This window comes from Oryctolagus cuniculus, chromosome 3 (assembly GCF_964237555.1).
Source record: "Oryctolagus cuniculus chromosome 3, mOryCun1.1, whole genome shotgun sequence".
NCBI classification, from domain to species: domain Eukaryota; kingdom Metazoa; phylum Chordata; class Mammalia; order Lagomorpha; family Leporidae; genus Oryctolagus; species Oryctolagus cuniculus.
Genome location: NC_091434.1, coordinates 181,500,351 through 181,517,762, shown reverse-complemented (window position 1 = coordinate 181,517,762; position 17,412 = coordinate 181,500,351). Strand labels below are relative to the sequence as shown.

The following is a 17,412-nucleotide window of genomic DNA, read 5'->3' as shown; positions in this document are numbered from 1 at the left end:
CTGTCAGGGAATTGAGAAGAAACTGAACAAACGACCCCTTAAATGCTGAAGTGCGTGCTGCCGAGCCTTGGAGACCAGATGCCAGAGACAATCATGGGGCAGAGGATATCAACGGGATCAAAGGCACCAGGGGCTAAAGCATTTTCCTTAAGATTTGAGACCACAGAAATGTTTAGCTGAATAGAGCAGTAGGTTAGTGGGAATGATGGGTTAATTCTCCACCTGCGTCACCTGCATCTCCTACGGGTGCCAGTTCAAGTCCCAGCTGCTTCGCTTCTAACCCAACTCCCTGCTAACGCCCTGGGAAACCAGTAGAAAATGGGCTGAGTGCAAAGGCCCCTACACCCATGTGGGAGACGCGGAAGAAGCTCATGGATCCTGGCTTAGTCTGGCCCAGCCCTGGCCATTGTAGCCATATGGAGAGTGAATCAGTGGGTGGAAGACTTCCCTCTCTCTGTTTGTTTCTGTCTACCTGTAACTCTGTTTTTCAAATAAATAATAAATCTTTTAAAAATGAGAAATGATATCATTACTGCAATAAAATGTACATGGAATTATAAACTGTTGCACCAAAGTGAAAAATAAAACTTACAGACTGGTGTTGGCTCAGATCCATTCTTCCTGTCCTGAGCTGATTTCTTGTGCATTCTGGTTTGGGCCATCTGGGGAAGGGGGTGTGGCCCCTGGTGACAGGAAGGCTCTGGTCCCATGCAGGGAGAGAGCAGGCTCAGAATGACTCCCACAAGTGTCCCATTGCTGTTCTGTCTGCAGTTGGACCAGAAGAGCCCGCTGTCCCGCCCGCTCCCGCCATGAGTGTGGGTCCCCTGAGCTGTGTGGTCCTTTGTCTCCTGCTGGCAGGTGAGTCCAGGAAGGGCTCTCCAGGCCCGAGGGACAAGCCTTTCCACGGGGGCTGCAACTTCTGCTTCTTCCTCCTCTGCAGGTCCAGCCAATGCTGGTGTCACTCAGAGCCCCAAGTTCCAGGTCCTAAAGACAGGACAGAGCCTGACCTTGAGCTGTGCCCAGGATATGAACTATGACAACATGTGCTGGTACCGCCAGGACCCAGGGCTGGGGCTGAAGCTCATCTATTACTCAGCTGGCCAAGGCACCCATGAGAAAGGAGACGTTCCCGATGGGTACAACGTGTCCAGACCAAGTACAGAGGAGTTCCCCCTCACGCTGCAGTCAGCTGTCCCCTCGCAGACATCTGTGTACTTCTGTGCCAGCAGTTACCACAGGCCTGCACAGACACCTGCTGTCTGCACATAAACCCAGGGCAGGCACTGTGCCCCTGAACCCAGCGACGCCCTCATCAGAGTCCCAACACAAGGAAGCAGGAGACCTAAATACGCCTGAGGGCACAAATCTAGGATGCTCAGACTCTGAGTCCTGTGGTCTCCACATTTCTGTTTCCAGTTACCGCGACCAGAATCTCTGTCCTGAGATGGTGTGCTGAGTGCTTACAAGGGTGTTCACTTGTTGAACAAGCATAGCAGCATCCATCATGGAAGCCAGTTTGTCTGTTGATGTGGGAACTTCCAGTCAAAGTACAGCATGATGGTGTCTGCACTGTGTGTTTATTGCTGCACTGGTCACGCAGCCACGATGTGGAGTCTACCCAAGAGTCCTTCAACTGGTGACAGGATAAAGACAGTGTGGGACAAATACACAATGGGATAAAGACGAACTGCTGCCTGATCAACCTGGAGTGTGTTATGTGACCTGTCAGACACAGGAAGACAAATTCCACATGTCCCTCTTATGTGTCAAAGCTACCAGGTTTATCTCACAGAGGGGGAGAGTGGAACTTGGTTACCAGAGCCTGGGAAAGGTGAGTGTGAGGGAGACAAGGAGTGAGGAGGTTAGCTAGTACAGGGCTGTCGTTGGATAGGAAGAATAACCTCTCATGTTCTATAGCACACAGGGTAACTCTGGTTAGCAACAAGTAATTGTATATTGAAAATAACTAATAGGATTTTCAGTCTTTCCAAGGTGAAGATTTGATAAATCTCTGATGATTACATGCCAATTACTCTGATCTGATTGTCAGCATCACAAATGTGTATGGAAATGTCACTCTTCACCCCCAAATATGAAATACTGGAAATAGTTCATTGAAGACTAAAATAAATGACAAAGATTTTAAAAACTAAAATTTATTTCTGAATGTAACCTCCTCCACTCAAGACACTTTTTCAGCAATGATACCAGCCATGTAGTCCATCCCTGATGCACTGAGATGCTGAGAACTGGGCCATGCCCATGTGGTCCCTAGTCTATTATCAACTAAAGAAAACCATCCCTTTAGAGATTTTTAAGATTAGGAAGCAAAAATAGGACAAAAGAAGCCAGATATAACTCAAGGTGAATACCTAATGATGTCCCATTGAAACTCTTTCTTTCTTTGAGTTAGAGAGAGGGAGACAGTTAGAGAGAGAAAGAGGGACAGACAGAGAGAGAAAGAGAGACAGAAAGAGAGAGAGAGAGAGAGATCTTCTATCTGCTGGTTCACACCCCAGATGGCTGCAATGGCTATGGCTGGAATAGGCTGATGCCAGGATCTCGAAACTTCTTGGTCTCCCACGTGGGTGCAGAGTGCACAAGGCCTTGGGCTATCCTCTGCTGCCTTCCCTGGCATATAATCAGGGAGCTGGATCAGAAGTGGAGCAGCCAGGACTGGAACATGCGCCCGTGTGATGCGACATTGCAGTGGGTGGCTTTACCTACTGTGCCACAACGCCGGCAGAGAACCTGTTGTATAATTGCCATTGTTTGGTGAAAGAAATGAGCAGGACCATTGTGGTGTTGGAGAAGGATTCTCTGGTGAATACTCACTGTGCTTTTTCTGAGAAAGATATGGCTGACTTTCTCAAACTCTCTCCTAATAAGATGATATTCTCTGATCCTTCACATAGGCAACAAGCAAAAGGACTCGAGCATTTCCAAAACTATTTCCTTAAAATTGTACTTAAAATGTATTTAAGTATTTGAACATACTTTGAAGAGTATTTGAAGAGAGACAGACAGAGAGAAAGATCTTCTATCCGCTGGTTCACTCACTGAATGGCTGCAACAGCTGGAGCTGGGTCAATCCGAAGCCAGGAGCCAGGAGCTTCTTCTGGGTCTCCCACATGGGTGCAGGGGCCTAAGCAGTTGGACCATCCTCTACTGCTTTCCCAGGCCATAGCAGAGAGCTGGATCCAAAGAGGTGCAGCCAGGATACAAACCAACACCAATATGGAGAGCCACAGCCTCAGGCAGAAGCTTAGCCCTCTGCACACCACAGCATCAGCCCCATCAAAATTCTACTTTAAAGGCAGGTAAAGATCCCAAAGGAAAAAAATGAGATTCAAAATGTGAAGGAACCAATGGAATGTGATAGTCATTCTGAACATGTCTGATTCAGAAAACGGAGGTGGCTCTAACAGAAACAGGGGACCACACTAGACCCGGGTTTCAGGGAAGACAGTGAGTTCCCCCTCCAGTGTTTCCTATTCACAGAGCCTCTGACAGGACTCGGCAGACACAGGAGCGACTGTCGATGAGAACAGAAACCTGGACAGTCACTCTGAGAACCCAGCATCCAGACAGTCCAGGGGCAGAAGGAATGATCCATGTACAGACATCGTTTAAAGGCAGCCGACAGATACTGAAATCAATTACCCGAATACAAATGAAATGAACCCTGTGAGGTCAGGGGATTGACAGAGGAAGTGATGTCACGACGTTTGTGGTGTTTGAGAACAAGGGATGCCCCTCCTCCTCATCTGCTCCTGTCCACACGACTGCTCTGCAGGAAGCTCCCATCCTGCCCCGATGGCCATGGGCACCAGGCTGCTCTGCTGGGCAGTGCTCTGTCTCCTGGGGGCAGGTGAGTCCTCAGACACCATGCATTGCTTTGTGGCTGTGGTGTGCACATGTGTGTATGGTGTGTTCTCGTGTGTTCATGTGTGTTTGTGTGTGTCAGTGAGGACTACAGCTGTTTTCCAACTGTGTTCGCAACTTCTGTCTCCACAGAACACACGGACGCTGGAGTCTCCCAGTCCCCCAGGCACAGGGTCACAGGGAGGGGACAGAATGTCACTCTCACGTGTGACCCAGAGTCTGGTCATGCTCGTCTTTACTGGTACCGACAGAGCCAAGGGCAAGGTCTGCAGTTTATGATGTATTTCCAAGATAAAAATCCAGCAGACGAGTCAGGGATGCCTGGTGCCCACTTCTCCGCTGAGAGGCCTGTGGGATCTTCCTCCACCCTGAAGATCCAGCCTGCACAGCCCGGGGACTCAGCCGTGTACCTCTGTGCCAGCAGCATAGACACAGCGTGGCGCCGCCACCTCCCACCTGCACCCAAACCTCATCCTCTGTCTCCAGGCATCTCTGAGAGACCCTAAGCAGAGGGTGTTCTGATCTTCATGGCTCAAAGGACAGAAGCAAATTTAGGGGCCGGTACTGCAGCACAACAGGTAAAGCTACTGCCTGCACCGCCGGGATCTCATGTGCACACTGGCTCAAGTCCTGGCTGTTCATATCCAGCTCTCTGCTCTGACCTGGGAGAGCAGTAGAAGATGGCCAAGTGCCTGGGTGACTACACCCGCATTTGACGACCCAGAGGAAGCTCCTAGCACCTGGCTTCAGATTGGTGCAGCTCCGGCCATTCCGACCAATTGCGGAGTGAACCAGTAGATAGAAGACCTCTTCTCCCTCTCTCTCTATCTCTCTCTCTGCCTCTGCTTCTCTCTCTGTGTAACTCTGACTTTCAAATGATTAAATAAATCTTTAAAAGAAAAAAAAAGATAAGAAGTAGATTTGCAGCCCTGCCATCCTTTCTCAGGAGGTGACCATGAGGAACTCCTGCCACACTGGCTGGTACCTCCAGGCAAAACACTCAGCCTTCCTGGTGGAATTTGAATTGTGCCATCTTGAATCACTCCAGGGTAAGTAGCACTGTGTCAACCAGGAGGAAATAGAGGGGAAATCTCTGTCCTTGGAATGTCAGCGACTCCTCCTGACCTTTTCTCCAGTGTTTGCCACCTTTATCCACCTGCTCTCTGGTCACAGAACAGCACAAGTCCTGGTACTCACGTTTGAACAGGACACAGAGAGCGTGGTGGTCACTGCTGTCCTAAAATACTTGCAGCAGATTGGTTGTGGGCTGTGTCTTCCCAAGGCACTGTGGAATACTTTAGAGCCTTGGCTTTGTTTCTCTGTCACTCTACAGTCTCACCTTCAGTCTCATGTACAAGTGCATTTCCCTCCAGCTTGCAACACCTGAGCAGGTTTTGTGATTTCATGACGTCCACAAGTCACCTCAACTGCGTAGCTCTTCTCCCCAGATACAACCTGTGGACGCAGAAGTGGCACCAGTAATTGACCAGCTCTTAGAAGTAGGTGCCTTACACATCCTACCACGAAAGCAATGGGGTTCATTGTCCACCCTCAATTTCTCTCTGAATGAAATGAAAGGGGCAGCATGTGAAAAGCAGGTGACCAGACCGAGAGGGAGGGAGGTGTCAGTTGCGCTGGGCTTCTGAAGGAAGCAGAGGTGACGTTGTGTTTGAGACGGTGCTCGACACACAGGTAGCAGCAGGCTGGTGCATGGGATTTGAGGAGGAGCAAACAGCAGGGCAGAGCCCAGCTCACTGTGGGAAGAGAGACGCAGCTCTGGTCTTTGGAGTTGGAAAGCTGCTCTTCTGGGCCATGAGATAGTGAGTCTGAAGACCCAGCTGAGGTAGTGTGATTATGGAATTAATTTATGTTGGCGTGTGGGTCCCCAGCCCCAGGACCTTTGTAGGAGAAACAGGGATGAACCTCACCTCTTGGTCACAAGGTGGCGCTTCAATGCCAGTGGAACTGAGGTATTCAGGCAGAGTCTGGGAAAGGAAGGGTTAAGGAAACCATCAGCTTGGATCCCCTATTTCCAGGGTTGAAATTTTCAGTTACAGCTAAACCACTACCACACAGCAACACGTGAGGAGGGCTCTAGGCTGAAGGAGATCCAGAGCTGAGCAACCTGACCAGGCACACTGGGTGTGAGGGGCAGAACAACTGCCTCCTAACACGTGGGAAACAAAGAGGTGGGTGAGCCCTGGAGTGAGAGCATCCCTGGTGCCCTCCATCCCCAGGAAGGTCCTGCTGTGCCACCCCCTCCCAGGGAGGACCTGCAGCTGGGGGAGGACCTCACAGCCCCACCCCTCTGTCCATTGGAGAGGAGCCTGAGAGCTCTCTCAGTCCTGAGATCCCAGCTTGATCAGGACAGCTCCTTGCTGCCCTGACCCTGCCCTGAGTGCAGCACGTTTCTCCTGGGTGATCCTTGGTTTATGGGAGCAGGTGCATTGCTGTCTCTACTGAGAAATCCTGTGAATGTTTGCAAGTCCTGGCGGCAAGCCTATCCTTTCTCTGCAGTCACACCACCTCTCCAGTCTTGAGGTCACCTAATGACTGCCTCTCCTACGGGTCTCACAGATGCTGGATTCCCCAGACACCATAGACGAAATCACTACACACAGGAAGAAAGATGACCCAGCAGGGTTCTCAGTGCAGGCACATTACTCAATGCTAGAATACCAATACCGATCCATTATACATAACAATCTTGGCAACATTGCCAAAGGGGATGCCACAGAAGGGTACAGCGTCCCCAGAAATAGGAGGGAGCATTTCCCCTGGACTGTGGAATCGGCCAGCACCCACCAGACCTCCCTGAGCCGCTGGGCAGCAGTGAGTCCAAGGCACTGCACAGCAGGCTGCTCCCTCCCAAGCACACAGCCATGGACTTGAGCTGGACTCTCCTGCCCGAGGCCACGTCTCCACCAGCAGAGAAATCTGCCCTTCCTGAGGCTCTCCCCACACTTCCCCCACAGGATCTCTGTCGGAGAGACGTTTCCAGCCAGATCCTGGTTATGAACTGAGGTCCACCATCGTGTGAGTGTATGAGAAGGTATTCAACACTTGATGTGACTTTGCTCAGCTTGTGTCAAGCTAAAGCCAAAAGCCAGGAATTCCAACGAACTCCAAATGGTGACAAGTGCTACGCTGAGTTCCCAGCCCTCAAGGGGAGTCTTTAATCCACTGACATTACTGGGTCTTTCTTCTCACAGAATGTCCTACTTATTCACTTTAAATACTTCCTCTTGATGAACTAAAGTTTAATTCAGAGTTTTTTTCCTTTATGAAGTTTAAATTACATTTCTTTTATCAGAGGGGTGCTGACTCATTCACAGCTGCCTGAGAAGTGTCACTGGCCCCGGATTCACTTGTCTGAAAGTTAGTGACAGAACACAATGTTTCTCTCCTCAGGGATGACAGGGGTGGTTAATGTCCATTCCTGGACAACTTTCCTGTCCCCAAAATAACAGTAATTCCCTTTGTCTCCTGGCCTGCTGTTCACACCAGTACTCACTTTGTTCATTCCTGGCCTCAGCTGAAAACGCTCCACTTTCTAAGTCACAATCTAGCATCCCTCTCTGCCCAGCATCTGCTCGTATGACATCTATCTGCAGTCATCATGGCGTCTCCTTACATTGGCAACTAGGCTTTTCCCTTTAGTGAACACGAGGGGCACAAGTGCTCAGGGGTAGGAGAGTTTGTCCCGAAAATGGCAGCTGGTGGAAGCTTTGCAGTGTGCACCACGCAGAGCCCCTTCCAAGAATCCCTTGTGAGTGTCATGAAATTTCTGGGTCTGTCTTCTCCCAGCATGCCTTGCTATTCACGTGTTAACCGTGCCTTCTGAGGACCTGAAATTTAATTCAAATTCTTTTTCTTTTATGAAGTTTAGTTTATAAATGTTGTCTTTAATGGTTAGTGCCAATTCTAGGAAAACCTGCCCATCCCCCATATATCAATCAATCATTCCTCTCTTTTACTTCATCTACAGTTCCACACTCGTACTCCCTTCTCTTCTTCTTACGGCTGACATGCTCCATGTCTGATATCACAGTGTAGGCATCCCTCCATTGGCCAGAGCATCTGACCCCATCACACCTGTTCTTTGCCACTGTGCAGCCTCCTATAAAGGGCAACTATGCCTCTCGTTAATTCTTTAGGGAACAGAGATGGGCAAAACGGGCGTCATAGTGTGGGCACTGAATAGGGCGTCCAGAGGGAGCATCGCATGTCCACCACGTGTGAAGCAAGTGCCCACTGCTGGAGTCTCGGGGCGGATGCAGAGTGACTCCTCAGAGGACACTGCACGGGTCCTGCCTCCCCAGCCACACTGCATTTTCCTATTGCATATTTCTCAGAGCTTCTGATGACTCCGCAATGCTAACTACACAATGTTAGAAGTCTGTCATTGCTAATTGCAGAATGGTAGAAATGTGTTAGTTCTGATGAGAATGTTAGAGTTTGTGGGTTTTTTAGAGGCAAATTGCATGACATAAGGCTCACTTTCCCCTTTTGAAGTCTATTAGGATTCTGGCAGAGTTGAGAAGGGAGACTGATGATAATGTAATATGAAGGGTTAAGGGACAAACAAAAGTGGGTAGTTCTTAGGCAATGAGGAGCAGTGGACGTGGGTCTCTGCAGGAGATGTGGGTCCCCAACAGGACTTTGGGAAGAAGGCTGAGTACTTGGTGCTGTGCCCCTGGTGAAGATAAGCAGCTGTGACATGCATGCCATTAGGAAGGGGTCTGGGGCATGGATACTGAGAACCATGGCAGTCTACCTCCACCTGCTCTCCTGCCCTTGCCCACCATAAGCTGAGTTCACTGGGGAGGGAGAGGAAGAGGAGGCAGTTAATGTCATCTCTTGAGGCAGCCCCTGCAGGCAGGGTGATCTGAAGGGATAAATGTGACCTACCCAGGGCACTGCATCCCACAGTGGCTCACTCTGTGCTGGGAGCTCACCAGAGTGTGTAACTGTGTCTGAGGACTCTTTCCCCTCATAAGTTACAGACAGCCCGGGCTCCTCCTCCAGCTCAGATGGGCTCTGTGTTGGTGACTTTGTATCACTGGGTGCTCAGGGAGAGGAGGGGGATGCAGGGAGAGGGAGACAGAGACACCTTGGTGTGAACCCAGCATCAAGCAAAGCCCACACAGGGGATTTGATCACAGGCTCTTTGCACTCCTCTAAGGAGCAGCTGAGTGAGCTCCAGCAGACAGCATTGCAAGCAGCAGGTGGGAGGGGCTGGGGAGAGGGAGATGCGGCTTCCTGAGCAGCAACTGCCTCATCAGAGCAGCATCTGCTTATGCCAGAGCTCCTGTGTGCAGCCTGCAGGGCACTGGACTCAGGAGGTTTGGAGGAGGACGGCGTCAGGACAGTGACATCACAGGAGGGTCCCCAATCAGGAAGAGGCAGACTAAGACCAGCTCTTACACGAGACAGTGACTCATAAGCAGAGGAAGCATCGCTGCCTCCCTCTCTACTGCACCATGGGCTCCAGGCTGCTCCCCTGGGCAGTGCTTTGTCTCCTGGGAGCAGGTGAGCCCTGGGGACAAGGAGGGTGCCCCCTCTCTGAGCTCCCCGACTCCTCAGTCCTCCACCTCCCTTGGGCTTACACACCAAGCCTCTCTCCAGTGCTCTCTCCATCTGCTTTTCCCACAGGCCCAGTGGAGGCAGGAGTCACACAGACACCAAGACACCTGATCCAAACAAGAGGGCAGCAAGTGTCGCTGAGATGTACCCCTGACTCTGGGCACAACCGTGTGTTTTGGTACCAACAGGTCCTGGGTCAGGGCCTGCAATTCCTCTTTGATTATTACAATGAGAGACAGAGCTCAAAAGGAAATGTGTCTGGCAGGTTCTCAGCTCACCAGTTTTCTGACTTTAGCTCTGAAATGAACGTGAGCGCCTTGGAGCTGCAGGACTCGGCTGTGTACCTCTGTGCCAGCAGCTTGGCACAGCCCCGCGGAGTCCCCAGTGCTCTGTGCACAAACCTCCTCTCCCAGTGTGGAGCAGCCTCAGCTGACACAGCTGTGAGTCAAGGCACTGCAAGGGCAAGAAAACTGGTTTCTATGTAGTGAAAAGTGACACCTGGAGCTGTGCAGCCACTCAAGGGTAGGGCCAAAAGACCAACACATCTGGTCAGAGCAGGGGCTACCTTGGACGGTGTGCTCCAGAATGTCCTCTCAGTGCACCACCAGGGAAGAGTGGGCATTTGTGATTTGATGGTTGAAACTCTTACGTAGGGCAGGGAGCTTCATGTGTTGTTCACACTTGTTTGATAATAGTGTGAAGTGGATCTCAAACCCAAGGGTTTGCTTTATGTAGTTGAGGGAGACGGAACTGACATTCTGGAAAGTCAAGGTCACAGACCATAACCAAGGAGGTTAAAAAAGGACAAATTCCAGACGTTTAAGTCATGTTCTGTGCAACATGTACTGTCCTCTGTCTCTTTCTAAGTTTTGGGCACACAGAAACGGTAAAGCAAGGCCTTGTAGCAACTGGCGTTTCCCCACCACTGGACCCACTTGGGAACATCATCAAATACCAGCTGCCCAGTAGAAAACCCTGGAGTTCTTGACCCTGGCCCCAGAACAGTCCTCCGATGACACGTCAGGTGCTTCTCCAAGCACACAACAAGTCCTGTCCCCCCCAGGAAGGAATCCCAGCTTCCCAGAGATGTCCCTGGTCAGAGTTGTTTGATAACACTGTGAAGTGGACTCCCAAATCCGACGATTTGCAATGGCCAGATCTTGGCTAGGCTGGAGCCAGGAGCCAGGAATTCAATTCAGGGCTCCTACAGGGGTGGCAGGGATCCAAGGACGTGAGATGTCACCTGCTGCTTCCCAGGGAGCCTTAGAGGAAGCCGAGACGGGAGCAGAGCTGGAATCAAACCCAGGCCCTCAGATGAGGGGCAGGCATCTCAGCCAGGGGCCGAGCTGATGGCCTCCCATCTGCCCTGCACTGTGTCATCCACAGGCATGTGTCCTCTGGCAGGTGACCAGCCCTGGCTCCTGCTGCATACCTGGACTTCACACCTTTGGACAGGAACTCTGACTTCCTCGCCTGCTGTTTCCTGGCAACCACCACTCTGTCTCTGCTTCTGTGGTCTGAGTACTGAGATACTTCATAGAAATGAACCTATGTGGTATTTGTCACTTTTGGTGCCACAGTGCCTGCCCCGTGTGCATTTCTTAATTGAAGTGCAGCTTTCCCTCCCAGGAGCCAGTCCCCTAGCATAGGATGTCTCCTTCCCTGGAGTCGGCCACCTCTTCCCACGGTGCTTGCACATCCACACACCTTTGTGTCAATGGGTCATCTCTCAACTGCACAGCCACCAAAAGTCCCAGGGGACAGGCTCCTGTGGGGGGCGATTCTGCAGCGGAAGCAGCATCCTTGGGGAGCAAGCACCCTGCGTGGGTATGGAGGTGCCCAGGCAGTACCTGACAGGTGTCCCGACTGTCAGGGAATTGGGAAGAAACTGAACAAACGACCCCTTAAGTGCTGAAGTGCGTGCTGCCGAGCCTTGGAGACCAGCTGCCAGAGACAATCATGGGGCAGAGGACATCAACAGGATCAAAGGCACCAGGGGCTAAAGCATTTTCCTTAAGATTGGAGACAATCAGAAATGTTTAGCTGAATAGAGCAGTAGATTAGTGGGGAATGATGGGTTAAGTCTCCTCCTGGACACCTGCATCTCCTACTGGTACCAGTACAAGGCCCAGCTACTTCGCTTCTAACCCAGCTCCCTGCTAATACCCTGGGAAAGCAGTAGAAAATGCCCCTAGTGCTAAGGCCCCTGCCCCCATGTGGGAGACGTGGAAGAAGCTCCTGGGTCCTGGCTTAGTCTGGCCCAGCCCTGGCCATTGTAGCCATGTGGAGAGTGAATCAGTGGGTGGAAGACTTCCCTCTCTCTGCCTGTTTCTCCCTCTCTCTAACACTGTCTTTCAGATAAATAATAAATCTTTTAGAAAAGATGAATGATATCATACTGCAATAAAATGTACATGGAGTTATAAACTGTTGCACCAAAGTGTCAAAGAAAACTTACAGACTGGTGTTGGCTCAGATCCATTCTTCCTGTCCTGAGCTGATTTCTTGTGCATTCTGGTTTGGGCCATCTGGGGAAGGGGGCGTGGCCCCTGGTGACAGGAAGGCTCTGGTCCCAGGCAGGGAGAGAGCAGGCTCAGCATGACTCCTGCAAGTGTCCCATTGCTCTTCTGTCAGCAGTTGGTCCAGAAGAGCCCGCTGTCCCGCCCGCTCCTGCCATGAGTGTGGGCCCCCTGAGCTGTGTGGTCCTTTGTCTCCTGCTGGCAGGTGAGTCCAGGAAGGGCTCTCCAGGCCCGAGGGACAAGCCTTTCCACGGGGGCTGCAACTTCTGCTTCTTCCTCCTCTGCAGGTCCAGCGAGTGCTGGTGTCACTCAGAGCCCCAAGTTCCAGGTCCTAAAGACAGGACAGAGCCTGACCTTGAGATGTGCCCAGGATATGAACTATGACAACATGTGCTGGTACCGCCAGGACCCAGGGCTGGGGCTGAAGCTCATCTATTACTCAGTTGGCCGTGACATCTATGAGAAGGGAGACATTCCCGATGGGTACAACGCGTCCAGACCAAGCACAGAGGAGTTCCCCCTCACACTGCCGTCAGCTGTCCCCTCACAGACATCTGTGTACTTCTGTGCCAGCAGTTACCACAGCCCTGCACAGCCACCTGCTGTCTGCACATAAACCCAGGGCAGGCACTGTGACCCTGAACCCAGCGACGCCCTCATCAGAGTCCCAGCACAAGGAAGCAGGAGACCTAAAGATGCCTGAGGGCACAGATCTAGGTTGCTCAGACTCTGAGTCCTGTGGTCTCCACATTTCTGTTTCCAGTTACCACGACCAGAATCTCTGTCCTGAGATGGTGTGCTGAGTGCTTACAAGGGTGTTCACTTGTTGAACAAGCATAGCAGCATCCATCATGGAAGCCAGTTTATCTGTTGATATGGGAACTTCCAGTCAAAGTACAGCATGATGGTGTCTGCACTTGTGTGTTTATTGCTGCACTGGTCACGCAGCCACGATGTGGAGTCTACCCAAGAGTCCTTCAACTGGTGACAGGATAAAGACAGTGTGGGACAAATACACAATGGGATAAAGACGAACTGCTGCCTGATCAACCTGGAGTGTGTTATGTGAACTGTCAGACACAGGAAGACAAATACCACATGTTCCCTCTTAAGTGTCAAAGCTACCAAGTTTATCTCACAGAGGTGGAGAGTGGAACTTGGTTACCAGAGCCTGGGAAAGGTGAGCGTGAGGGAGACAAGGAGTGAGGAGGTTAACTAGTACAGGGCTGTCGTAGGATAGGAAGAATAACCTCTCATGTTCTATAGCACACAGGGTAACTCTGGTTAGCAACAACTAATTGTATATTGAAAATAACTAACAGGATTTTCAGTCTTTCCAAGGTGAAGATTTGATAAATCTCTGATGACTGGCATGCCAATTACCCTGGTCTGATTGCCATGCATCACAAATGTGTATGGAAATGTCACTCTTTACCCCCAAATATGAAATACTGGAAATAGTTCATTGAAGACTGAAATAAATGACAAAGATTTTAAAAACTAAAATTCATTTCTGAATGTAACCTCCTCCACTCAAGACGCTTTGTCAGCAATGATGCCAGCCATGTAGTCCATCCCTGATGCATTGAGATCATGAGAACTGGGCCATGCCCATGTGGTCTCTTGTCTATTGTCAACTGAAGAAAACCATCCCTTCAAAGGTTTTTAAGATTAGGAAGCAAAATCAAGACAAAAGAACCAGATATAACTCAAGGTGAATACCTAATGATGTCCCATTGAAACTATTTTTTTATTTGAGTTAGAGAGAGAGGGAGGCAGTTAGAGAGAGAAAGTGGGACAGACAGAGAGAGAGTGACAGAGACAGAGACAGAGACAGAGAGAGAGATCTTTCTGCTGGTTCACCCCCCCACCCCAATGGCTGCAATGACTAGGGATGGAATAGGCTGATGCCAGGAGCTAGAAACTTCTTGGTCTCCCACGTGGGTGCAGAGTGCACAAGGCCTTGGGCTATCCTCTGCTGCTGCCCCAGGCATAGAATCAGGGAGCTGGATCAGAAGTGGAGCAGCCAGCACTGGAACATGCGCCCGTGCGATGGGACATTGCAGTGGGTGGCTTTACCTACTGTGCCAAAACACCAGCACAGAAACTCTTGCATAATTGCCATTGTTTGGTGAAAGAAATGAGCAGGACCATTGTGGTGTTGGAGAAGGATTCTCTGGTGAATACTCACTGAGCATTTTCTGAGAAAGATATGGCTGACTTTCTCAAACTCTCTCCTAATAAGATGATATTCTCTGATCCTTCACAAAGACAACAATAAAAGGACTTGAGCATTTCCAAAACTATTTCCTTAAAATTGTCCTCAAAATGTATTTAAGTATTTGAAGATACTTTGAAGAGTATTTGAAGAGAGACAGACAGAGAGAAAGATCTATCTGCTGGTTCACTCGCTGAATGGCTGCAACAGCTGGAGCTGGGCCAATCCGAAGCCAGGAGCCAGGAGCTTCTTCTGGGTCTCCCACATGGGTGCAAGGGCCTAAGCAGTTGGACCATCCTCTACTGCTTTCCCAGGCCATAGCAGAGAGCTGGATCCAAAGAGGTGCAGCCAGGATACAAACCAGCACCAATATGGAAAGCTACAGCCTCAAGCAGAAGCTTAGCCCTCAGCACACCACAGCATCGGCCCCATCAAAATTCTACTTGAAAGGCAGGTAAAGATCCCAAAGGAAAAAAATGAGAATCAAAACATGAAGGAACTAATGGAATGTGATAGTCATTCTGAACATGTGTGATTCAGAGAACGGAGGTGGCTCTAACAGAAACAGGGGACCACACTAGACCCGGGTTTCAGGGAAGACAGTGAGTTCCCCCTCCAGTGTTTCCTATTCACAGAGCCTCTGACAGGACTCAGCAGACACAGGAGCGACTGTCGATGAGAACAGAAACCTGGACAGTCACTCTGAGAACCCAGCGTCCAGACAGTCCAGGAGCAAAATTGGTGATCCATGTACGGACATCATTAAAAGGCAGCAGACAGGTACCGAAATCAATCATCCAAATACACATGAAATGAACCCTGTGAGGCCATGGGATTGACAGAGGAAGTGATGTCACCACGTTTGTGGTGTTTGAGAACAAGGGACGCCCCTCCTCCTCCTCTCTCCTGCCCACACAACTGCTCTGCAGGAAACTCCCATCCTGCCCCGACGGCCATGGGCACCAGGCTGCTCTGCTGGGCAGTGCTCTGTCTCCTGGGGGCAGGTGAGTCCTCAGACACCATGCATGGCATCGTGGCTGTGGTGTGCACATGTGTGTGTGCCTGTGTTCACGTGTGTTCATGTGTGTCTGTGTGTGTCAGTGAGGACTACAGCTGTTTTCCAACTGTGTTCCCAACTTCTGTCTCCACAGAACACACGGATGCTGGAGTCTCCCAGTCCCCCAGGCACAGGGTCACAGGGAGGGGACAGAATGTCACTCTCACGTGTGACCCAGAGTCTGGTCATGTTGGTCTTTACTGGTACCGACAGAGCCAAGGGCAAGGCCTGCAGTTGATGATGTACTTCCAAGGAAAAAATCCAGCAGACGAGTCAGGGATGCCTGGTGCCCACTTCTCCACTGAGAGGCCTGGGGGATCTTCCTCCACCCTGAAGATCCAGCCTGCACAGCCCGGGGACTCAGCCGTGTATCTCTGTGCCAGCAGCTTAGACACAGTGTGATGCCGCCACCTCCCACCTGCCCACAAACCTCATCCTCTGTCTCCGGGCAGCTCTGAGAGACCCTAAGCAGGGGGTGTTTTGATTTTCATGGCTTAAAGGACAGAAGCAAATTTAGGGGCCGGTGCTGTGGCAAAGCAGGTAAAGCTACTGCCTGCACTGCCGGCATCTCATATGCATGCAGGCTCAAGTCCTAGTTGCTCATATCCAGCTCTCTGCTCTGGCCTGGGAGAGCAGTAGAAGATGGCCAGTGCTTGGGCGTCAGCACCTGTGTTTGAAGACCCGGAGGATGCTCGTGGCACCTGGCATCAGATTGGTGCAGCTCCGGCCATTTCGAACAATTGGGGAGTGAACCAGTAGATGGAAGACCTCTCTCTTTCTCTCTCTCTCTCTCTCTCTTTCTCTCTCTCTCTCTCTCCCTAGCTCTCCCTCGCTCTCTCTCTGCCTCTGCTTCTCTCTCTGTGTAACTCTGACTTTCAATAATTAAATAAATCTTTAAAAGAAAAAAAAAGATAAGAAGTAGATTTGCAGCCCTGCCATCCTTTCTCAGGAGGTGACCATGAGGAACTCCTGCCATACTGGCTGGTACCTCCAGGCAAAACACTCAGCCTTCTGGTGGAATTTGAATTGTGCCATCCTGAATCACTCCAGGGTCAGTAGCACTGTGTCAACCAGGGGGAATAGAGGGGAAATCTCTGTCCTTGGAATGTCAGCGACTCCTCCTGACCTTTTCTCCAGTGTTTGCCACCTTTATCCACCTGCTCTCTGGTCACAGAAGCAGCACAAGTCCTGGTACTCACGTTTGAACAGGACACAGAGAGCGTGGTGGTCACTGCTGTCGTAAAATACTTGCAGCGGATTGGTTGTGGGCTGTGTCTTCCCAAGGCACTGTGGAATACTTTAGAGCCTTGGCTTTGTTCTCTGTCACTCTACAGTCTCACCTTCAGTCTTACGTACAAGTGCATTTCCTCCAGCTTGCAACACCTGAGGTGTTGTGATTTCATTACGTCCACAAGTCACCTCTACTGCGTAGCTCTTCTCCCCAGATACAACCTGTGGAAGCAGAAGTGCCACCAGTAATTGACCAGCTCTTAGAAGTAGGTGCCTTACACATCTTTTGACGAAAGCAATGAGGTTCATTGTCCACCTCAATTTCTCTCTGAATGAAATGAAAGGGGCAGCATTTGAAAAGCAGGTGACCAGACCGAGAGGGAGGGAGGTGTCAGTTGCGCTGGGCTTCTGAAGGAAGCAGAGGTGACGTTGTGTTTGAGACGGTGCTCAGCATACAGGGAGCAGCAGGCTGGTCCATGGGATTTGAGGAGGAGCAAACAGCAGGGCAGAGCCCAACTCACTGTGGGAAGAGAGACGCAGCTCTGGTCTTTGGAGTTGGAAAGCTGTTCTTCTGGGCCATGAGATAGTGAGTCTGAAGACCCAGCTGAGGTAGTGTGATTATGGAATTAATTTATGTTGGCATGTGGGTCCCCAGCCCCAGGACCTTTGTAGGAGAAACATGGAAGAACCTCACCTCTTGGTCACAAGGTGGCGCTTCAATGCCAGTGGAACTGAGGTATTCAGGCAGAGTCTGGGAAAGAAAGGGTTAAGGAAACCATCAGCTTGGATCCACTATTTCCAGGGTTGAAATTTTCAGTTACAGCTAAACCACTACCACAAAGCAACACGTGAGGAGGGCTCTAGGCTGAAGGAGATCCAGAGCTGAGCAATCTGACCAGGCACACTGGGTGTGATGG

The 17,412-nt window shown here is 50.7% G+C and overlaps 2 gene segments (V, D, J or C); both read left to right on the top strand.

Annotated features, from left to right (window-relative positions):
* The first annotated feature begins 809 nt into the window (after positions 1 to 809).
* Positions 810 to 1,269, top strand: LOC108175642 (T cell receptor beta variable 6-5-like). The segment is given in 2 exon segments: positions 810 to 858; positions 941 to 1,269. Coding segments are annotated over 2 exon segments (378 nt in total).
* Positions 1,270 to 12,146: 10,877 nt separating this feature from the next.
* LOC138848892 (T cell receptor beta variable 6-5-like) lies at positions 12,147 to 12,606 on the top strand. The segment is given in 2 exon segments: positions 12,147 to 12,195; positions 12,278 to 12,606. Coding segments are annotated over 2 exon segments (378 nt in total).
* The last annotated feature ends 4,806 nt before the right edge of the window (positions 12,607 to 17,412 follow it).